Source organism: Cephus cinctus, unplaced genomic scaffold, assembly GCF_000341935.2.
Source record: "Cephus cinctus unplaced genomic scaffold, Ccin1 Ccin1_scaffold0475, whole genome shotgun sequence".
Taxonomy (NCBI): domain Eukaryota; kingdom Metazoa; phylum Arthropoda; class Insecta; order Hymenoptera; family Cephidae; genus Cephus; species Cephus cinctus.
In genome coordinates, this window is record NW_014333151.1 from 88,376 (window position 1) to 113,808 (window position 25,433).

A 25,433-nucleotide genomic window follows, 5' to 3' on the forward strand; every position below is an offset into this window, starting at 1 on the left:
TACGGACCCGCCAAGTAGTACTCGATAACAAAGTACTTACTCTTTATACGTGCTCATAGTATTCTAATGCTGTATGTTTGTTATTAAGCTTTTACCGTGTTTATTTTTGACGAGTTATTGTTAATATGCTTTGTATAGAAAATTGGTACTGGTTTTGTACCAAATTTATATCAAGAAATGCACGGAGCCGCCAAGTAGTACTCGATAAGGAATCACCTAAAGTTTTTTTAATTATTAAATCACCATTAAATCATAATTAAATACGGGAAGCAGTAGTAACATAAAAAAGTAGCGAAAACGTTATAGGAAATATTGAAAATATAATTAAAATGATGGGCCCGTGCGAGATCATATAATAGGAAAACATGTAGTGACTTATGTACTTGGCCTCAATAATATGATATCAACACTTTTTGTTAGAGGAATTCACAGCAATCCTGTACTTGGCGTAGTTTTTTACACGTAAGTGTTTTTTGGGGGATAGTATATCCTGAAGAAAACATTGGGTCGCATGAAGAATAAGGGAGCGACAACTCACGGCGCAATCTCGGGCGTCATCATCCCATTCACCGATTGCATGAACGACTTCGTTCGCCGTCACACGAGAGCGCGTTCCGAACGTTCTACGGCAAACTTGGAGTGTCCTAGTCAAATTGCCTGAGCAGCGCGGCGATACGGGGTTCCGATCTTGTCACCATTTTTTTGAGACTTTTTTACGAAGGGGTTCTCCCAGAATCTTAGGGAAGCGTACAGTTGGATCTCAGGTCCTGACAGACTCTAATGCACGAAATTGACGCAAAGTTGAGTAATGACACAAAATTGTAATAACCGACAGTTAGAAGAGTCTGACGAATATCGCTATATTCCTTTCATTCTCCACATGTCGTTATGCATTCAAAACAGATGTCGCAATTCTTATATGCCCGGCTTAATACATCGCAACACCAATTTAGTAATTGTCGACACCAATTATAAAATCGTCATAGATGGGTTAATAAAATAATTATAATGGGTAACGTGGTAGCTTCTGAAATATTCGCTATAAAATTACTTATCAGTTAAGAATTGCTAGAGATTTGTAACCAAATTAAAATTTAGATCTTAAAATCAAAAATACCTTTTGCAAACTCCAAATTGTTTTGAGTAAACGCATAAACGATTAAAGATATCAATATTTTTAAAAACTTTTTAAAAATAGAATTTATTCCAATTTACAGGTTACATTATGAAACTTTATCAACAAAATTGCATATAAGTTTTTTCAAAAGAATCGTTAATGGCAAGTTTTGGAAAAATAACATTACACTTTTATGGACGTAGTTTCGGAATATTTCGTTGAAAAAAATTATAGATTTATTTATGACTTTAGCAGCCATGTTGTAATATCATTGGAATAACAGTATTACATTTTTTAACATCATTATCTGTTTTAGGTATTTTGTGGTAGAAAGAAAGTTTTATCTTACTTAAAATTCAGCTTTAGAGTAACGTAGTCTGTTTATAATGGTCGCAAAAGAAAACTGTTTTTATACGATTATTACCTATTAGAAGAGGCGAAGATCTTGAAGATGGAAAATGAGAGACTAAAAGACATTTTCTCAATGTTACTAATTTGAGAACTTTGGGAAATTATTGCTTTCATATAGTCAAATCTGAGGCATTGACAGACTTTGATGCATGAAGTTTTAGGCACTTACCGTTTTATATGACCTCACTATCATCCAATCGCGTTTGAGCTGAGGGACGTAGTCAGGGAGACAGATCGCCCTACATGCAACAATGCGCTATATGAAAAAAACACAGTTGACCGACTGCACTGTCATCGCTGGTAAAAACTGCCAGTTTCAATGGTCCTCAGACGGTCAGTGCCTGAGGTAGGTCAGTGCTAGATGCATCAGTGCCTCAAGTCCGTCTATAGTTGTGATTCATTATACTTTCATATTTTTTATATAATCGCAAAGTGGAACATTAGGATTCCTGTAATCTCGTAAGTACATGCTAAAATTCTTTCGAGGGAACTGTGACTTTAAAATTCGGATAGTTAGAAAAGTTTTTCCGCATAGACATATAATGTCACAGTAGCAGGGTTTTTCATGTTGATCGATGTTGACTTAGTAGGTGGGAGAAGATCCTTCAGCGCATTCACTGGTGAGCGACCTTTTTAATAACAGAGGTGCATTCAGATTTCACTACAGCTCTTTATGTCGTCATTAAAAATAAGCTGAGAATTAAAAGCGATGAACGAACCACACCACGAATGATATTAAAATTTACACAGAAAATGAAGTTCCGAGTATAGTTGACTTGTGAATGTTTAGCTTCAGTTTCATAGTTCTGTTTTTGCAATAATAAATGCATAAGATGTCATCGTATCATCTGAGTTGTCGTGCCTCAAGGCAATTCTACCTGCTTCGATATTTACTTCATGTATCAAGCATCACTTCTATATAATAAATCATCTAATAATGTTTCATTTAACTTTACTCGATACTTGGGTAAAGTTAGAAGAAATTCGAAAACTGCGATGAGATCTGCAGATTCATAACCTTTATCAAGAGTCTACTTTACCCGAGTTATGCATAAGCACGCTTCCAAGTTAGAGTGTTAACGCTAGACTTCTTGCGATCTCGAATAGAGGAGTGTTTGTACTCAGACATGCTCGATGTAGGCTAGAATAGTAGTGGGAAGCAGACTGAAACACATGCTTGGGTTGAAGGACCGTCTGAGCACCTATGTCACCCACCACTTTGCGCTCTACTCCGAAATTTCAGCTCTCCAATCCTTCAATCCTTTTATGTCACTGCAGTCTTTACCTACTTCATATTTAATTTAGTTTTACTTTCATGCTTAATTTTAACGTTCCTTAGCCGGTTACCTAATTCTCATATAAAAATCGATAGAATTATATGAGCGCCTTAAACGTATACTGCGCAAAGGTAAAATTAACATCATAGGGCAAATTACACGTATTACATCGATTTATGTTGCTCGCATATAGTTTTGAAGATGGTCTTATTATATATTCAAAGTAGAAGTAAGATAGAGGCACACTTAAAAAGATATGCTGTTCAGAGCTTTCAGTGTCACCATGGAAGAAATAGCTTGAAGAACATTCACTGCTTAGATCTTTATGTATTTTATACTCTATCAGTTGTAACGTTTGTCGATAGTGCAAAAGTTTCTTATGAGTGTACAAAATGAGATGTAGGTAAGTGCTGGCGTCTTTAAGAACTTAGGCGACACGGGATTAAATGATAATATGGTGTCAAATCAAGTTTCTGAGATAGATCGCAGAACTCCTCAGAACCGTGACAATGTTTTTCTATACAACGGGCTCGGCAAATAGCGTTGAATGTTGAAGTTTGAATTTCAAATTCTTAGAATATCAAATTTGATTTGAAATGCATTATTTAACTAATTAGAATGCTAGATTGATTAGCGAGAAGCGGTAATCATCTATCGGATTTTATTTATATTATTTTCCGCGGATTGACTTCCGGGAGATGTTTTTCATCTATTGGCTATTGTTGATCCTAGCTCCCCGTCCTTATTGTTTCTTTGTAACGAGTGCGCTCTTAGTACAGGCGTACTGATAGGTTGATCGATTTGTCACTTTACACAGTATAGGTCACAGACTGATACATGGTTATTGGAATAATTATTGATAATTGAACAATAACAAATTCTAGAAGAAATGACAATAGTTCTGTTAAGATTTTCCATTGTGATTGTAGGTCTTACATGTTAACTCCGTCAATTTGACTATAATTGTTGCCATTGCGATTATAATTTTTTTTTTGTCCAAATATTAAATGTTTTTTTGATTCCTCATAGAGGAAGCTATGTTTTCATGAAAAATTTGTTTTTCGAGATTTTCATGTTAGAATACTTAACATGGTCTAAAACGTCAAGAAAAGTAGTTTAGAAAAAATGTCCGTATGTATGTATGTATGTGTCTGTGTGTGTATGTGTGTGTGTGTGTGTGTGTGCAGAGCTTCGAAAATTCAATTACCTCTTACTCAGTAACCGTTAGAACGATCGGACTGAAATTTGGCACGCATGTAAAGTAGATATCCCTCTTTAAATGTTGCGATTTTTCATGAAATATATGCAGCCATTCAGATTTTATATCACTTAAATTTTTTTGAAAAAAGGGCGTGGTTGCTCTAACTTTCGTAAAGGTTCGACGATTTAGCTAAATAGTTCTTCATAACTGAAGATACGTTCAATGTTGTGTGGTATTGAATTTCGACAAGATCGCTAAAGCGGTTCAGATTTTACGTGGTTTTGAAATTTTCAAAAAATTATCGTTATTGTTTTGTTTTTTTACCTCATTCTTAATTTTTTATTCCTGTAAGTACCAAAGTTCAATTGTACATAACTCGCGAAAATAAATCAAAGAAGTTCCTCACAGTGGAGGCTTTGTGAACGAAGGAAAAGAATCAAGAAGCAAAGTGTAAGATTCTACTTTGCATCATTGTGATAGAAAAAACCAAGTAAAATAATGAGGAAGCAATTTGCAAGGTTCTACTTTGCACCCTTTTTTTATGTAAATATACGTTATTAATAACTACGTGCATCAGAATTCAATACTGACTTACTGGCTGTGAAATTGTAAATTACACTACACATGTTGGATCCTTGATAATGGAAGTCGAAGATGAAGAAAACAATGCATTACTATCCCTCTGTCCACTGATTAACTCGATACTTCAGGATCATGAGTTTCGATTAAGTTAGATCAAAAACCTCTTTTGTACAAATATTATCTATCAATTTCAAATAAAGAGTGCTACAACATCTCAATACGACGGAATCTTCTTTTAAACCCATAAGTAGGGTGAACGTCGATCTGCATCACTGCCCCTTGACGTCACTACCGTTGACCCTTTTCTATAATATACGAGGGTTTTAGCCATCGAAGGAAACTAATATGGATTAATGGCGCATCTTTAATGATGACTTAAATTTAAAGCGAATATCTTAATGCCAAATCTATACGGAGGCTGCGAATACCGCGTATCATCCAACACTGGCCAGTCATCCAACCGGGTCTCGGGACCATCCACTACTAGCAACCCTTTTCGTCGGGATCCTGAAAAGAGAAAACATATCGATATCCAAGGGAACTTCAGGCTTCCTGTAATGCTAGAAGCTCGAAGGGTCCTATTTTTTTCTACACCCTGTAATATCGCCAATCATATTATTAATGTATGGATCTCAAACCATTATAATTTAAAACTATCATCCTACATGCAATACGTCCTATGATGAAGGAATGTGGCTTTCGAAATAGGGCTAGTAAATTTTTATCGATTAAAATGTATCTCTTGGTAAGGAACGACGAAGGGAAAAACATTTAGTCGATTCGTTTGAAGTTATTGTTTTGTAGTTTGCACAATCATATCTGTCTACAGTATCACCTACTATAGGTTTAGCTGTCACATTCACCTTAGTGCCTGTGTTTACTTTATTTACAATGTTTTCATCGAATAATTGAAAAATTTGGGTTTATAGAGATATATATTTCATATTAAAAAAGTTATATTGAATTACATAAGTTCAATAACAGTACTTTCTTTTCGGAAATTTGTGAGTACAGAATTTCATTACTTTGACCCTCGTCCACGTGAACAACATACACATATTGGACATGTAGGATCAGAATTAATGCCGAGGGATAATGACAATTTAATGGGAAAAGCACAATTTGTTACTTCAAACTACACTCTGCAATGTCCAATCCTTGCCCTCATCTTCTTGACTGATGCTTGTTCGTATTCGCATTCTCACATACGCACTCATCTCATATCCTCCCACTCTTTTCTTTCCATCGTTTTCTCTTTCTCACCTTCATTAACGCCTTCGATCACGTATTTATTCTCCAAAGTCATTGGCTGTTGTTTTATATGCGCCTCTACAGACATGCGAGTACAGTTTACGCTAATATAAAAAAAAATTAATTTTGAAAACTATTAGAACCTGGAAATATCTTTGTTGAATAAACTTTTTGATTTTTGTATTTGTTTTATGGACTATGTTTCCTACGATTTAAAGGAAGTTAAAATATAACCTATGGATATGTATCTATATTTTCCAACCTATAGAAATACGATACGTATATTTTAATCATCTTTGAACTATGTTTCGACTGATGCAAAACATACATGTTTTTGACACTACACTATATTATATACGTCAATGTTTTTTTACATTTCGTAATAAAAGATATTTGTTTTTACTAAAAAAAAAAATGAAGGTAATACATTGGCTGTTATACATACATTTAACTTTGCATTTGTTTATCAAATACCTTAAATCACGATTATGCATCGTTGAATATCGCATTTTTTTTACTTTTCTAAATACTATATTATTAATATTGGATGTTCTCCAGTTATATAACTTGTGTCGACTCAAGTTAGCACACGGATGTTTCGTCGATGCGATTTTTGAATTTTCACCAATTGAAATGCAAGTTCTGTTGGTATTTATTAACATTTTTTTAGTGGCACGTCAATAGAAAGGCACCAGATTAATAAGACTGTAACAGTAGTAATCAAATGCGTGCCGATTAATGCACTTTTCTTCTATGAATCCATAGAGACGATGGATTTGATAGACTTACTTTTTATTTTAAGATCTATGAAATTTTTGGCCATATTAATTTTAATTATTGGGTGTGAAGTGTCGTCTTTTAAGTGACCAATATTAATGACTATCTCTTTTCTAGAAAATGTCATTATTTTTTCAATCTCGATAGAGATTGTTAGGCTAGGACTCGGTTTGGAGTCACTCAGCAGCCTAGGAGTAGACTAAACAAATTTTTTCACGATCCTTAAAAATTTGTTTAGTCTACTCCTAGGTTTACTTTTTATCTAATTTTTCTTATATATGCTTTATCATTAGTGAATGTCAGTTTTCTGGCCCATCAACACTCTAGTGCCTTTCCTTTACTTCCTGTCTCTTAACTTTAGTCCGTATATATAGTTTCTTCTCCACCGCACTCGACACCACGTGCTTTATTTTAATCTTATTTATTATTAATTCATTAAATTTCAGCAATTATTTACATCTGATCCTTCATTTAGTTTATCTCGTGTAACCTCAATTATCAGCTAACATTGTAAGACGTTTTAATGAATTTTTTGGAGTTGTCCTCTCCATGTCTTTGATATAGATTATGAATAAACTAGGACTCAGCATTAAAATTCAAAAAGCTAAATACGCCGCATTCTTTTTTGATAAGATTTTTCCATAAAGCTTTACTTGCTGGTGTTTCCCATTCGTGAAATTTCCCATTCTGGTATTTTAATTTCGTGTCTTTTATGCTGTAACTTTATTTCCTTAATAGTTTATCTTTAGATACAGTTTTAAGTGCTAGCGTCAGTTACATATTATCTGTAACCTTGTTATTATTTATTATCATATTTTTTATTTCAAGTGACTTTACTATTGTAGTTTCATGCAAATCACATCTAAATACTAATTAAGCAACGTGTTATCGATTCATGGCTTTTTCTTTTTTGATTATTCCATATTCTAAATTTAATATCATCTTCAGTATTTTCTCATTAGTAGGTGATTTATTTTTCGTCTACCCTTTTTTCGGATCAGTTTATTTTCGGTATCGGCACTAAAATTTTTCAAATTAGATTGGTAGAAGTTTACTTAATCTTTTTTTCTAGAGAGCATCATAGATATTTCTCATCTATCACAAACTGGTGCAATTCTCTTACAATAAAATATCTTATCGATCAAACCAAGGAAATCAGTGTGAATCTAATGATTATTTGCTCAGCGTTGATGCACCTTGAGCCAAGAAATAATGCAGACGTACCGAACGAACGACAAGAGGCAAAAGGGGTGGATCGGAAACACGGAGCAGAACCCCTTGACATATTGCTACCTAGGCAACTCGCTGGAGTGCTCTTCAGTTCTTCAGCCTATCCTTCACCTCCTCGTCTTCAGTTCCTCCGTCTTCACTCTTGTACATCGCCCTGCGTTCCCTCCCCTTTCGTTCCCCTGTCTTCTCTACCCTTCTAGCCTATTCTTTTCGACTCTAGTCAGTTATATATTTCATCTTATTCCATATTGTTTTAATTCATTCTCTTCTTTGACTTTTTATTCTTTCGGCGAGACGCTAGATATTTTCTTATCTACGAGCTAGCAATCTCTTTGCCTCTTTGTCTGTCAGACTATTTGCTAAGTTCTCTCACAGCTTGCTTTTCTGCCAACCTGCCAGCCCTACCTCTCTGTCTTATCCCTCTTATCCCCTGTAGACTCCGTGTTCTTCTTGCCTGGAGCTGCAGTCTTTGCTAGGAATCGGTTAGTGACGTAAGTCGCACCGATGTTGCCTCTTGCCGCTCTTATTCAGTGACTATTTTTTTCTCGGTTTTCCTCGGCTTCTACGTATGGAGATATCTTGAATTATATTCAATAATAATTTTCCAAGTTTCAGTTTCTAAGCTATGTTCGTTTTTTTAAATATATATTTATACGGTATTCTTGTGCTACGGAAATAATTTTCATTTCACATGCGTCATGGAAAATATCGGTACAAGAGGTAGTTTACGATATTTTCTTTTATATCCATGTTACGTTAGTGAATCATCAAGAATTTTCGTTATTTCCTAATTTTTTGATAAATAGAAATATCCATATAAATTATTTATCAGCAATGATAATTTGAGTCGGTAATATTGTTCAAAATAAACCTGTGATACGATATTTTTACAAGTCAGCAGGAAAAGTGGAATCATGTAAGGATATAAGGAAAAAATTTCAAATTTGGTGTATTTTTAAGAAATATTACAGTTAGATATTTCGTTAAATATTTGATAAAAGAATAAAATTTTGTAACAGCAATCAGAATGTGAGCAATCCTTATTTATGTTTTTCAATTTAATTGAATGGGAAGCATAGGAAATATTCTAAAATATTTCATATCAAATTGAGCTGCAGTGCGGTTTTATGTACTATCATCATTTTCTGTTTTCTACGTTGCCGCTTTTTGCTAATCCTGCTTTCTGATTTTTTTGTTTACAAAGTCCATCGCTGTCATTTATAATCATATGGGCTACCAACCTTTTCATTAATAAGCTTGAGATTGTGATTTATACGATTCGTAGAATATGGAAATAGAAAAAGCTGATAGGAAAGAAAATTTTAGCAAGAAACTTCCGTAGTGGCAATAGTGAATCCTAATTGGTAGGCTCCGATATACGGCAGAGAGAGAGGGAGAGAGAGAGAGAGAGAGAGAGAGAGAGAGAGAGAGAGAGGGGTGACCTTTAGCTATCTTTAGCCAACCAAATGTGTTACAGTATTCAAACAGAGTACATAGCTTACCGGGTAATACTCGAGCCTAGTGATCGCAGGGTTGCTGATTCGAGTCTCACTTCTAGCATCTTTTTTTTCCTTCTTTTAAATACTTACGTCATTCAAATATAAAAATCACTAAATCTATGACAGTTCACAGATATATAATTATAATCTTCAATGAAAATCGCACGTTTTATTTTTCTAATTCGCGATAAGTGGTTCTGTACGGGAATTGATGCATCGGTACGCAGGGGGTGGTATACTCCCTTAAACGTGACTTCCCGCAAAATAGCAAGAACATGTAAACTTTAATTTTACTTCTTCTTTCAAATGGTACGCGTTTCATTAAATTCCAATCGTAAGTTTTTTAAATAGGGTAAAAAAAAAAAGAATAATCAACAGGTGGTTAACCCCCTCAAGAGACAATTATTTTTAATATCTAGGTGCACTTTACATTACTCGCGATGAGAAACTTCTTAGTTTTTGTTTCATTGAAATCGGTCGACTCCTTCTACGTGAAACTGCATTACCTCCCCTCGACATACCGAACTTTGGTTGATTTCACCCCCTAAAACCATTTTTCCGTCGATAAAAAAAAAACACGTGTCTCTTAAATTTTCAAGTGCTACAACATAGTTGAGTTTCATAAAAATTTGTGGGGGGGGGGGGCACTAAAGTGATGTTCCTTGTGAAGTCACGTGATGCGCGCCATGCGCAACTTATTCAAACGTTCAACGATTGTTACTATTGGTTCATCTAAGGGAAATCGCTAGGAAAAGAGTACGTGATGGTTAAGGAAGTTGAGTCATGGGTGTTCAAAATTTCGGCGGGATACTTTGTATGGGGGTGAAGTATTTACTGGGTTCATGTAATTCAGTTAGCGTAAATTACTCGTAAGCTAATCAAGCCAATTTCATATGTAAACAAATGTAAGTGTAAGAACTTTGATACATATGCATATGCATCCTGACACTCGCAAATAGACAAATCCATAAATCAAGACAATGAAAGATAAAGGCTTATAGAGTAATTGTTTTTAATACTAGAACGATGAAGCCCGTAACGATGACGGATTTCAGATTTCTTGTTTCAAATTACAAACATTATTAATTATTTTAATCCACACAATAGACTACTGTAAAAACCCCTTTCGGGGTTCTGGATAATTTCGAGATTGTGAACCACTCGCATGTTATCAAATGCATAATTTTTTAATAATAAAGACCACTATATTTAAGGAAAATTAGCGGCGGTGTAAAGGGTAAGGTGCTTTCCTCGAAATTTATATTGCCTTTTATCAAGATAAAAGAGTGAATTAATATGCCAATTTATTTTTCATCAACCACTCTTATTTCGAAGTTTTGTGTACAAGATACCTGAATACACCAAAAATAATTCTGATTTTGAGTCTCTGGAGCGTGTGATAGTTTTGTTCGAGTCTCTACTGATAAACCAATATATTTATTGCTGCTAGTCACTAGTTTTGTATATAATATATGTAACTTAGTGGTCCGCCTCATTAATCTTAACAGAAGATTATATTTTTGGATCGATGCTTATATGTCTTTTTACACATATCTGCATGCCCAGTTGTTCTTTTATTAATCGTGTAGTGTTTATATCTTATAATTTTTCAAAAATTTATAAATTTGTACGCTTCATTTGAGAAATCTCAATCTTCTGTATGCCCAATTTTTTGCTATAGTATTTGATATAAGTTGCCTTTAAATGGATTTTTCACTACATAAATTGATTTGCTTTTTCGTTATTGTTTAACGCAAAAATTAGTTCTGTTCAAAATCACCCTAGAGCAATTAGGAGAGCGTGCAGGAGTAGTAAATTGTGTGGAATCCTTTGAATCCCAGTGCGTGGTTTACGGGTATGTCCAAGAAATATGCGGTTTTGTGATGAATCATTTCATAAAACACAAACGTGTTATCATCACATTTAAAAATTAAAATAATTAAACGTTTCTTTCATTGTCAAATTTCTTTCATTGCATGAATAAAAAGAAGATCAACAGTAGAAACATATCTTCAAAAAGTAAGATTGTTGAAAACTTGAGAAACTGTGAGATAAATATACTAATGACTGGCCACGTTCCAATTACTAAACAAAGCGTGTATACAAGAGAGATGGAAATACGGTTTCTTATGGAAGTTCAGGGACTGGGACCAAACGTTAGGTGCCCAGTCACTGAGACCTTTACCTTACTGTTAAATAGATGTTGAGTTTAACTGATGTCAATAGATATATACGTAGACTGTATGCTGAAGTTTGAGATTAATATCAATTTTTTAAAATTAATAATTAGTGATAATTACATGATACAAAACTGAGGTGAAACTTTTTTTAAATTTCTTTAATATTTTCATACTTACCACATTTATCAATAGAATCTTATGTAAAAATAAACAGCAAGAAGCTGCTTTCGAATTGTAAGTGTTTCTGATTTTTTTGTATTAGCTACTAGATTTTCATAATCTTGGGAACTATTAAAACAAAACAACCTGAACTCGTAAAACGACTATGGAGACAGCGCAGGCTGGCTACCTATTCCGTCCTCGGATTCGTCACCTGTCCCGACACTTTCCACCTTCGCTTCGGATTTCATCTTTGAGAACGCGCCCTCCTTCTGACGATATTATAAACCAGCGGTTATTCGAACATTCATACCTTCCCTAGTCCAATCCCCGAACTCCAGAAGCTATTCAGGGTCTAGAAAATCTAAAGATCAACGGACACGCTCCTCCACGAGGATATTCAGATTCTAGAAACAATTTAAAAAATCTCACTTCAATTCCTTGAAATATTCGACTCGCCTTGATTTGGGTTGAGAAAAACAGTATTAAATATAAGAATTTTTCACATAATATCGTTAAATGCAGTTGATGGTCGGAAATGGGCCACTAGTTTCAAGTATGATACATTTCGCTACTCTTATGAAACTTCTAATCTTCACGTTCCTCGATCTCGACTATAGGTTCAAAAATATTTAAAAAAAAAGACCTACTACGGACAAATTAATCTTGTTTTTTTTTTACAAAATATTGCCAATAACTATAAGACGATTAAAACACAGTTGCTATTTCCTTTCTTTTTTCTTCTATCGACTAAAATAAACTTTGAGATATTGGAAAGGGTAAAACTAGAGAAATTAAGGAAAGTAGCGAAATGTCAGGAGATTATTCCTGGAAATGACAAGAGGACTTTTGGATTACAGGTGATATGGGTATGCATCCTGTGTCGCAAGAAACAAGAGCTCCTGTCAAAAACGGGACAATGGATGACAAAGTCGGGTTTGGGTGCGGCCGACAATGCCATGTTGCGAAGGATGCAGGAAGATATGCAAAGTATCGGTCCTCTCGGACTCTCGGAGCAAACTCAGGATAAACGGCCGAAGCTCGAACGAGCTCACAGTGCGGCCGAAAAAGAGAACCTTCCTCTGTTGCAGAGTAGTGGAAGTCTTTTAAGAAGACAATATTCGCAACAGGAACAAGTAAGTCTATATCTTTTTTATTAAAAATAATGAGAAATTTACGTGTGTCAATGAAATAATATCTTTGGCTTTGGTATTACCAAGTACATAATTCGGCTGTACTTTCTTTTTACGAGTACTCCCCCTGTATTCCCCCTTGTCCTGTACAGGTACCTGGACGCCGAATGTCAACAAGTGACAGTGGTGTCGAAATGTCCGTATCGCCGCATTCGAGAAGTTTGCCAACGCCTCACGTCGTTATCGATTCGTATCCAATGCAACAAACGCCCAGACATCCTGCCGCCTATCCCGAGGATGACCCTAATCTCTATCGGGGTGAGCTCGATGGTTTGATGCGTCAACATGCCCAGAGTTATCAGCGGCAACGGCAAATTTATCAAGTGAGTTTAAATTTACTTACGATTATTAGAAATATTAGAAATGCTGCTCACGTTTTCTAATTTAGGAAAAGAATTCGGATATCGCGATGGCTTACGGGCATCCCGTGGTAGACTCACCAGCTCCACGAACGATGCATCCTGGACAGCAGCAACAGCAACAGCATCCATCGCAGCTACAGTCGCAGCAGCACTCGATGCACCAATCGACGCAATCTTGTGGACCGAACGTGCAGTCCGCTCCTGGAGGCGTCGTCTCTAATACCGGTGCTCTTCAGCAGCAGCGCAGCTTCAGCAGTAGTGAAGAAGAGCGCAGTACTCCTGAATGCGCGAGCGACGAACACGATGAGTCCGAGAAGGGTGAGTTGTTAGCCACGTTCGATGCTTCCTTAGGTTTTAAACTTGCAGTATTGAGTTTACCGATCTCGAATCTCATGCCGAGTATTGCGATGGAAATCGATAAATCTCAGCGATGTTCGTTAGGGATCGTAATTTTTATTTCCCCGATCATTCGTAAATTCAGGGCTCTAAAATCAACTGGTACCAACAAAGTAAGCATGACGAACGGCGAATAACGAATAAGAAAAAACTCGAGGTACGGTGCAACTACTTGCGAAGAGAAGTAACGAGAGAAAGAGATTTCCTGTGATGTGCAAACGCATAAATTATGCTATCGCGTCTTATGCACTTGCCGTTGTTGAAAGAAATTTGTTCTGGACGTGCGTTGTTTTCGAACAGGACATGTCGGACAAGTATAAATCATATACTATATAGTTTACATTTAAAACTTGACTTTCTTCTGTAAAAACTATTCGTGACTCTCAAATGTCACACATATACATATAGTTGGTCCACGAGTTCTATATTGTCGCAATAACAGTTCGCAAATAATACAATCCTTAGGAAATACATGTGGCATTCCATAAAATCAGGGAAATATTTTTTTAAATAGATAAATAAAATATATTTCGGTGTAAAGCCTTGCACATACATACTTTGGGACAAAATTTGCACGCAGAGCCATGTGCTGATTGACTCAGGATTTGCGACTAAGTTTACGAAGTGTCAGAAAAACATATTGAACTCGTGGACACAACATGATACCGGTACACACCTTGCATCTAGAATAACAACTGCATAAGACGCTTCCGCATGTTATATTGTGCCTAATAAAAAAAGAAAATTCTAGCCAGCAGGCTGAAAAAAAGGTAAACGTTCATGGACGCATGTTCATCGGGTGAACGGATTCGCAGTGGCACGAAGATGCCCTGATATTGAGGATCGGTTATCATGGCAAAGCTGTGGCTTTGTGCACCTCGTGAGGATCTCTGAAATTCATAGCTGACTAGATATATGCTCGTCGAGCCGTGAACCGATTCACCGAGGTGTGTATTACCAAGAGGACAACCCAGGTTCTAAAAATAGCCACGGCTCCAGACCATCTCTTGCAAAGACCCCACCTTTTTTCACCCTCGTTCGCACTCGTGTTTCGCGATGCCGATCAGCTCTATAAAGTCAACTTTCATGAAGTCTACATTCAATTTCATAAATCTACCGTACAAACCAGGACTTTCGCACCATCTTCTTGATCTTCCATCCCTTGATCCCATAAATAGCAGCAGTTTAATTTCTCCAATTCTTCGTAGAAAATTGCAACACTTAAACCTACGTTAGCTCCATCGCAATGTAAAACCGATCGATAAGTTTATAAGCAGCCTCGCTGCGTTGCCTCGCGTTTTGTATCGTGGATCTTCCCTTTGGTGTCTCGAGTATCCATCCAATACATCATGGCCAAGCTAGTTATACGATGGAATATCGTGTATCGCGTATCGTGGAATGCGCTACCTACCCTCTGGGAATTCTCTGCTCATGTCCTCCCGGTTCCGTCGTTGCATTGATTCCTTCCTTCCTCCCTCTCTTTCAGCCTCTGCCCCTCCACCTTCGAAGAACGCCTACGTGTTTCGTGTGACGTCATACGACCACCACGTGGGCGAACTCAAACACCTCCATTCGCCCACCGCTCCTCACCAACTACAAAATCCATCTCCTATCCTCACTGTCTACTTCACTCACCTACAGTACTGCCAACCTCGCTACTACCACCGGCAGCGCTAACCAATATCAACAACATTACCAACTTCACGTACAACCTGCCCGGTCTCTAATCCCCACCTTACTCAAAGGCCTCTTCGTGGTCCATTCAGAACAGCGTTTTCTGCTCCTCACTGTGCCTCTTCCACTCTCACTCCCACTCGCGCTCTCTTGAATTCGTTTCTCTCTATAGGAAACCCTATTAGTCTGATAGTAAAGCATCCCGATATGTTGCCCAAGGAACACGCCCTTTCGCAATTTCATCCTTACGTCACATTGCGCACTGTCGCTCACATTTTTTTAGACTCCTCGTTTTTCTTGATCAAACAGAATAATTATGAGCATTAAATATTAGATTTGACAGGGAAACTAGCGAGGCCTGCGGTGATGATGACGGTGGAAACATATTGCTCCATACGAGAAAGAGAGATTCATAAGCATTCATTCGCGTACACTTCTTTCCACTCATCTCGTATTGACAGTGAATAACATCAGGACTCTCAAGATGTGTGTATATATGTACTATAGAGAGAGAGATGTTGACATTAAGTTTTCTCTGTTTTTTCCCTGTATTTTCTTTGTACCCAGATTAACACAAGATAGTATCAACTATCGTAGTAGACGAGAATGAATGAATGAATTGCCTATTGATATAGATTTGGGTACTGCTATTTTTAATAGACATGCCACCTAAGCTTACTACTTTTTAAGTTTTAACTGATCTTTCCTATCGTTCTTTTAACTTCCTTCTAACTTCTAATTGGGCAGTGTACCAATTCGTTATTATAAATGGAAAGTTTTCACCATTTCTCGTTTTTAATCTTGACAATACTTTGTCTTGAACTAATGCACTGTTGTTCAATTTCACTGTTGAACTAATTCACTGTAATGTTCCGAATTCCGATTTTCAATTGGACGAATTTACGCTGTCCTCCCAGAATGTCATTAATTGGGCCATGTGACCATCTATTTCACTCTTATTATTGTTACCTTTTGATTTGGTTATAAAACCGTAAATGAAACATTTATTAAAATACAGCAAGCTGCTTCTAATGTCTTATTAACTCTATCAAAAAATATTAAACAAATTACTTGCCTCGAAGCATTGCCGCTTGGACCATGTGACGTCACATCTTAAGCATTTGCCGTTACTGCAAGAAAAACCCAATTTCATCAATATAATTTATAAATATTATTTTTTTATTTATGTTTTCAACTTAATTTTTCACACGAATCGTCTTAAAACTGGAATTAATGATCATTTGCAAATATTACTGTACTGTTAATGTCCGGAACTTAATTTCTCGTGTAAATTTCCACTCGATCGCTGAACCGATTTATCATAAATTTTGGATACATATTTCCCGTTGCGTACACGAGCGCACCCCCATAATACTTTTACGTTGCAATGACGATTACCCAAGGTGCTCTCGCATGTTCCATATAATCATGCCTTGTAATTTATAGTATTGGTTGAAACTTGCCCTGCTCAATTCTGAAAGCATAAATTTCTTTTAATGAAGAAGGAATTCATAAGGTAATCGCAATTTGTATTTGAGATAACACCGTAAATAAAATTAGAAAGGTTATCGTCAATCTATTTTCTTTTTCTTATTGAAATATTCGATTCTATTCTAAGAAATGATTTCATCATAAATCTAGAATGGTATTAAACTCATTATTAAATAGTTATCCTCTTATCCTTATACCAATTTTCGATTCTCGTTCTCAGTGACCTAGCAGTATCATGAGTTTTATATTTAGTATACCTAGACTTATGTATACGAGCTCTTCAAAATTCCTTTCACAGATTAGAAATAACAACGATACTATAAAACGTACCATGTGTCTCCTGTGTATCACACTGATTAGCCTGAACGATAGCTGATTCTGTTATCGTCGATTGTCTCTGATATTATAATTATTGTACTGTATTAAAAGCTACTGTAAATTAAGACGCGGACGTTCCACATGAAATTGTAGGAAACACTCCTGAATCTAGAGCCACGGAATCTAGATAACGAAGGACTTCTATTACTGGACAATCTCTCTCTCCTCTCTTTCCCTCCCCTTTTCATCTTTCCTTTAAAGTCTTTCTTCGATCGATTGTACCTAGGACGCAGTGTATAGTACGTAGTGTGCGCTGTGGGTTCTATGACGTTAAAGCCATGGCACAGAAAGTCGTGACCACGTGAACGTAAGATTTTTATTCGTCGAACATAATGGATGTTACAACGTTCAATTTTTTTTTCTATGCAATGACTTTTAATCCTACATTGAATGTATGACTTGATTCAGGCCATGAGAGCATCTTTTCATCTTCTTGCCGAAGAGCAATCTCAGGTAATAAGTAAAGAAAGTAATGACTCTCGCAAAATTGGTTGCACCGTTCCTCGTAGCTCGGACCGCGGACGGAATCTCATCTACGTATCTATTACGAGTAAAAATGTACCCAAGTATAGGTGATGAAGATAATTGATGATAAACGATGAGGTGTCTTTTCGTCTTCAAAGTAGACGAATGAATGAAGTAAGCTTGTCGGAGAATCGTTCTGCCCGTTGAGAAGGGTCGAACGGTGTTAGTGGACGGCGTTGTTGCTCCCATTTGTAGATGCACTGAATTAGTATAGATATAGTATGTAGAAGATGCTCGAGGTAAGTTAACCGAGATGCTGGTAGATATACGTGTTTCTTAATAAGAATTTTCAGGGGAATGCAGTGATTCGACCTCATGACTAGAGAAACAGAATTTCTCTGATTGTTATTTATTATAGTCCTGGTTAACAGTCTCAATTTCGAATTCCTTATTCGTTATAGCAATTATATTTTTCATTGGATTTCGGTCTTGTTTTTTTTTTATGTTTATTACCTCAAACATTTTGTCCACGTGTCCAACCTGCCTGATTTCTAAAAGCGTCATCGTCTTTGATTTCATATCTGTTCCTTATAGACAATAGATTTTCATAAAGTCGTAATTTCTAGCTTTATAGCTGCACTCTCTTCCAAATGAAGTTCGAAGTTCATTGACATGTCTTACTGCAAATGAAAATAGCTGTCAGACTGGGACTTAAAATATTAAAACTTCAGTTAGATGTATCTAAGGACTCCCGGTAATTCGCGATGAAGATGCGCAAGATGGTGAAGTAATTTATATATTATTAACAATAATGCATGCACGAATCTCTAGTGTCATCTTACTCGTAAATTGGAATCTTGTCACAAAATAGGGTTTCTATTAATCTTGTTGGTCCATTCTCACATTTATCACCCTATAATTTGCAGATTCATCTTATGACTGACGATATTCATACATGCTTGTATTTTGTTTTACTTGTATTTCATTTCGAGTAGTGAGGTACTTGGAGAATTTTTTTTTAATTGAATTTATGAAATTTCTTAATGATTCTAGTTCAAAGAATTTTTCTCCGAAAGGTTAACTACGTGTAGTATAAGGTTAATGGTTATTGAAACGATTTAACAATGTAGAGACTATATTTCAGTTCAGGCTTTTTAACACTCACAATTTTTCGTATAGTATTTATCCTTAAGTCTTTAACTAATTCATTATAAAATTGGTATCTAAATAAGAGTCTCGTACTAGATGTAAACATGTGTCTTTAAGCAGATTCGCGTATTGTCAATTGTCAAATTGATTTTATCGCTAATATCCGATCTCCTAATAAAATTTATTAAAATCAATCGGTAACGAACTTTTAATAAATTCATGACAGATTCATTATATTGCCCTTGTCAGATATTCTTAAAAATCTAGACAACTCTCCAATATGTTGTAACTAAAATTATAGTTTTCAAATGAATATATCAGTGAATGGGGACTAACGATGTAATAAGTTTTACTACAGTTTACTGACATGGGAAGCTAAGTTTGTGGTATATCAAAATGACGTGACATTTATCAAATACCAATTTCTCATCGTTATCGCAATTTTCTACGAGAAAAACAACGTCGAAAAAAAGAATTCAAAACGATGGCGCTTCTCCAAATAATGTTCACTCCTCTCCTATCTAGATTTTCTTAACATACAATCCCGTTATTCCCGATGCAAGATTCTCAACAGCAATCATGTTCTTAAATAATTAAACACACGTTTACCTTTCAGCTAGAATTTGCCGTACTTCGTTTTTTTGTGGGGCTTAACGTCCGTATTGGTATCGACGTCGATCTGGACGCAACTCTACAACATAAAGTTATCTACAATATTCGATCCTTCTGATATATTTCATTTTCCTCAATATCATAGAGGTGCTGCATCCATACTGGGATCGTAATACCAATTTCATTTTGAGGGGCCACCTCGCTATATAATACAGCGCTACAGAGTCCCTTGAAGATGGAACTGATATTGCTGCCCGGTCATAGTCGTATCACTTCACGGCTTTACGAAGTAAATTCACATACCATTGGAATTAGTGTGAATTATTATCAAATTGCTTACCAGTCCACGAACTAAAGTGTTTATTGATAATGAAAAAGAGAATCTCAATCCATTAAAAGTACTCGACGTTATTCCCGAGAACTTTGAGTCTAATACAGGTCACTGAAACTGGGGTCGACTTTTAGGGGAAAAAGCTCCAACCCTTGTAGTCACTCCAAGGATACCGAGGGACAAGGCGGGCGACAGAATCAATCGGCAGGCAATGCTCGACGAGAAGATCAAGAAATTTCTCGCGGTATATAAATTCACGAATTGCCAGTTAATACAACTAACTCGTCCTCAATTTAGCAGCTATCTTGTCTTTATTATGTATACACACCTGCATACGTATATAACGCAATATATTATACCATCATAGTACGCCCACTTACAGATCCACACACCTATATACTCTTCTACATAACTATGTGCACTGCCGTCCATAAGTACCTTAGGTATATATGTGTATGTTCAATATTATACTCGTTCCATAGGAAATAGTAATAAAATGTGCTTCAACTCAGTGTAGCGTAAAGATCAAACTTTTTTTTTACTAGATATCTAGATAGATATTTCTTTTCGCATGAGTGTTTAATGATAGTTTAATATTGCCAAAATTATAAATGTGCATACGTATTTATATTCTGATGTCATCATTATACCAGTATTTAAGACCGAGTAGAAAATCTTATAACTTTTATACGAAATTACCCATAGAAGAGTAGAAAACTTGACAATATTTTTATCGTGAAAGCCATATTATGCGTCCTGTACGCCTATGTTGACTGTTAACGAAATACCCTTTTGTATTTTGTCGTATTTAAAATAATTTTGTATTACGAATAGTCTCGTCCAATCAGAGACAAGTATTGCATAGCTCAATAAAACACAATTTAACTTCATATAATGTGACATATTTTCATTTTAGTTGCACTTCAAAAGTTTAGCGACACATTTCTAATTGTTTAAATATTTCAAACAATATTATTGACAGTTCTTTATTTCATGAATTCTCTTACGATCTATATCTCACATTGGGAATAAGAAATATGACGTTTCTGATGCATTCATTTTTTTTGCAATTATTGCAAACGGTTGTAATTTTTCTCATTCGATAAAGTCAATTAAATGCATTGCATGTGGAAAAAGTTTAATGAATCGTTATTGCAATACAATTCGAATTCAGCATATATATTATAATAAGAAGAAATCGGAAATAGCTGCATTTTTGGCATAGAGCTTGGTGGTTTCGAATAACAGAATAAGTAGAACGAGATAGAGAATACGCACCTTAATGTTTATGATATGAATATGCGAAAAAATTCTTAAGGATTTTGCAAAAATTGTTCCAGTGGTTTCATACTTTTGGACGGCAATGTACATCTCAGTATATTTATATCTATGTTCATATCTATATATATATTGATGTCCATGCGTACGCGCGCGTGTATATGTATGTGTGTACAGGTACATGTATATGTGCATGCGTGTACGTATTCTGTTAATTGCTATACGCACATACACTTACGTACTCACCATGCACATTCGTGAAAACAGCAAAACTCAGATTTATCAAATTCGCATAATTTTAACACGATTAAACACATTTTCATGATTTCTTCTTCTGTCGACCAGATATTTCATGTATTTTACCCATTCGTTATTTTCTTTGCTTTTTCAAACTATATCGTTCTCGTGGTTTCTTTCTTATATACTTTCAATAGCACTACTATTATTTAAACTTTGCATCCTACGATTGGCCACTGTTGCATTGTCGCAGATTTTTATCAAGTACAGACATATATATATGAGTCCTAGTGATATAAGGATACAAACACACTAATACCCTAATGCATTCATTTGTAATCGCGCATTTTTTATCTCAATACTTTACATAACTTATACTATAGTCTTGATACAGGCTGTTGCAAATGTCAGGAAATTTAGAGACATTTGATTGTCTTTCACATATAGACTGAAAAAAATGTTAATCGAAGATTGCCCGTACAGGATGATATAAGCAAGAGTAGTAAGGTGGTAGAGCATTACAATTTTTTGTTTATTTGAATCACTACAAAGGTTTTAGAACATTGGGCTTAATCTAACAACTAGGAACAAGTTGTAGTCGTCATTTAATATAACTTGTATCATTTAGGAATTTTACCCATAAAGAACTATACTAACGAGAGACGTTTTACCTTATATGCTTATATTATTTAAAAAATTACAAATAAGACTGGTAATATTCTTTATTATGACCACAAATTTGTCAAGTTATCATTATTTTGTTTTAGTCTGTTTTTATTATTTATTGATCGTAAGCGTTTCATTATTTTACAATATTCACAGTTTCCAAGAGAATGGAATTTTGACAATTTCTCTATTTTTCTTCTGTCTTCCGGCACCACTATTCTGTTTTATAATTAGGAATAGGACTATGTCGGGAATTTAAAAGCAATTTCATAGAGTATATTTGTAAAAAATTCTAAAAAAATGCGTGTTTATATTTTTGAAAATTCTATACTAAACAGTATGGAAATGATTGGATGTGACGTCACAGCCTTATATGTCTTTATGTAAAGTTTAATCTAGTTATTCACAAAATTTTATTCATAGGTTTTCTTCATAATATTTTTGTATGTAATATTTCATAAATGAGATGATATCTAGATTCAATTGTGAACCTGGAAATGACACAAGTACAATATACGTTATACTTATAAATTTTCATTTTACCTTTGACGAATATATCGCATCCATTTTTAGTATCTGATAAATTTTCAAGTATGTTCAGGAGTATATTTCCTCGTTTTGAAAAATAATTTCGTTGATTATTTGTGTAATGTTTTCCACAAGATTTCTATCCCTTACGTAGGTATCGAGATAAATGTTCAAAAATATATCCATGATGGATAAAGCTTTACGATAAATATATTTTGCGGAATGCTTTTTTTTCTATTGGGCAGTTACATTTGTACGATAAGGCTTTCACCGACACGTTCATTGTCTATCTGGATATTTAAATTACGTATACCATTAACTTGAAGTTATATTCATAGAGACATTCTAAAACAAGTCCTTCCTTACCGTTTTCTTCTTTGTCACTAGTGTGAATAGGTCTAAGACACTAACCTAGGGACCTTGTTGGTAAATCGGTTTTCGAGTTTTCTTAAGAATTCTAGCAAAATTCATTTGGGATTCTAAACTAAATTATTCGTCTCTCTTACTACTATTTAATAGCTTATTTACTGTTGTTTTTAAAACATATGCAAAAAATTATAATACCACGCGCATAATAATATTTAAAAACTGCACAAGAATCGTGATTAAGGATAATATTAATTAAATCAAACATTAATCCACTCATAACAAATCTACATTTCTCTATTATCTAAATGCTGCTACTTCAACTTTTATCCTAATAGCAATGCAGTTTAATTGCATTATTAATATCAATATAGGAATTTATTTTACAATATATAATATATGTACATGTGTCTATACTTCTTGAAACTGAAACATTTTCTTTAACAGTAAATGTCTGTATCGACATGCCAATGTATCTTAATCATGTCATTCGTTGTTGTCTCTTATAGTTATCTTTAGTTTCGGGATATTAAAAAAAAAATCCGAAAAAGTTTTTTGTCACCGTGCCAAGCTTTAGGGCTTCTGAAATAAACATTTATCGCAGCAAATATACTCCCTGTAGACTTATACATTCGTATCTCATAATAAATATGGGCAACAATTCTGTAAATGCTATAGTATCAAATACGGGATCTAATGCAAAAAAATACCGATGATAAAACTTATTGATAGAATGAAAATTTATCCGATACATTTGTCTGAAAGCGAAATTGAAATCAGAGACGTGGAAGTTAAATTAAGATATTAATGAAAATACTGAAAAGCCTTACTTGGTAGCAACACACACTTTCACAATCATAACCACGGTATTGCAGTTGCTGTTGAATTGTTTCCTGTCAGTTCCTTTGACTGTTTCATTTTTCCAATCACAGCCATTATGCTCCTTTAAGCCTGCGGCTTACCACCAATCAAATATTGAAAGATCGAGATCACCTTAGCTATATTTATGGGCATGTCTTATGACAGAACGCTATAGCAGCCTTTCGTGTTTTCATTTAATTCACGTCGCCTTCAATTTGCTCCACAAGACAATACACAAATTACGTTACTTTTCTTCACCTTGCCTTATCTTATCTACGAAACACGGTAGGCGGATGGACCCCTTTATCTCTGAAGGATAAAAAAAAATGAGAAGGTTTCTTTACAGGAATATATCTTAAATAATGTGCAGTGGAATAATTCTTAAGAAAAAAGCCTAATAAATTCTGGAATGAAAGCATGAATGGTGTGATTTTTGCATCGCGAAGGAAGCATTGAGTTAAGAAGACGAGGGTGGCATAGAAGCTGGGGTGGTTTGATAATAGGATGAGAGTGAAAGTGTATGTACGGGAGAGAGTGAGAGGGGGGAGGGAGGAACAGAAAGAGACGAAGTAAAAAATAGAAAGTTTGAATGCACCGTAGGGAAGAACGGGTATTACCACACGGGAGGGATGACGACGATACCGGGTGGGACTCATAGACACGCACCGCACAACGGACATCGCGTCACCGACTCGATAAGCATCGAGTATAACGGTCACCATCCACCACGGGAGCCGCGAAAAGAGGAGAGCACTCTCGTCCGGCGGAGCTTTCGAAGAAGCGGCGACGAGTGGCGTGCAGACAGTCGGAGGTGTGTGAATGGACCTCGTGCGAGAAAACCTTCTCATTCTTTCTCCCCACGTCGGAATGTTCGAGGTGATCGAGGATTTTCGTTTCTAGCACCGTCTTTCACTATTGCCCTACGTATATTTATTTATTATTTATTGCGTATTATTAGCCGTTACTTATACCTCCCGCGTATACTGACTTGTATAGCGTTAATCGCAAGTAGCGGCTCGTTCCGCTCTCGATGTTCCAGTATACCGTGGAAGGGAAGGAAATTGTTGAAGTTAGGTTAGATTGTGAGACGGAAAAAAGCTCACGAGACATCCGATCTATTGCAAATATTGGAAATGGTTGAAATAATTCAGATCGTCCTCGATCACCGAGAATGAGACCGTCGACGATAACTGCGCGCTGGAAAATCTGATAGGGCAAGTGTATCCCAGGTTCACGGAGCGAAGGGGGAAAAAGACTGTGCGATTTGATGGGGGGACCAATATTGGAGGTTCCCAGGAGGACTGGTCCTGGGAGGTCGATCGTCAGGGTAGTCAAGACAGCGCGACCAAAGACTCCGGCATAGACACCTCCAGCACCTTCACGAGCAGTGAAGACAGCAATAGAGGCGACCTGCCCAAGGTACGGGCGTGGTCGACTCTCAAGTCAATCGTTAAAGTCTGTTGCTGTTAGATCGCTGCCACAGTATTCTCAGATTCATGATTCATGCAAATATAGCTACTATCGGATGCCGAGCTTGCGCGCCCAACCTGTTCTGCGAGTTTATCTGATTGTAATTGTGCCTCTAATTATCAGAATCTTTGCTCTCTGACATTTATACACTTTCTCTCTCTTTCTCTCTCTCTCTCTCTCTCTCTCTCTCTCTCTCTCTAGATCGGAAGAGCACACGTCTGAACTCCAGTCACTTAGGCATCTCGTATGCCGTCTTCTGCTTGAAAAAAAAAAAAAACTTTACCACGAGATT

General features: G+C 35.8%; 1 protein-coding gene across 20 annotated transcripts in view; it reads left to right on the forward strand.

Moving 5' to 3' along the window:
• Window positions 1-25,433, forward strand: part of LOC107268132 (regulating synaptic membrane exocytosis protein 2) — a 100,235-nt gene that overhangs the window by 28,327 nt on the left and 46,475 nt on the right. For 14 of the 20 annotated variants that reach the window (XR_003059804.1, XM_025085414.1, XM_025085416.1 and 11 more), the window contains exons 3-7: window positions 12,545-12,820; window positions 12,970-13,200; window positions 13,266-13,557; window positions 24,272-24,482; window positions 24,901-25,090. Coding sequence is in view for 19 of the 20 variants with exons in the window: in XM_025085414.1 (XP_024941182.1) it covers window positions 12,545-12,820; window positions 12,970-13,200; window positions 13,266-13,557; window positions 24,272-24,482; window positions 24,901-25,090 (1,200 nt within the window). In the remaining variant the exon portion in view is untranslated. Of the gene's footprint in view, window positions 1-8,412; window positions 8,567-8,638; window positions 8,763-12,544; window positions 12,821-12,969; window positions 13,201-13,265; window positions 13,558-19,869; window positions 19,980-24,271; window positions 24,483-24,900; window positions 25,091-25,433 lie in introns of those variants that run through there. The other 6 variants (XM_025085410.1, XM_025085411.1, XM_025085413.1 and 3 more) reach the window with 5 other exon arrangements.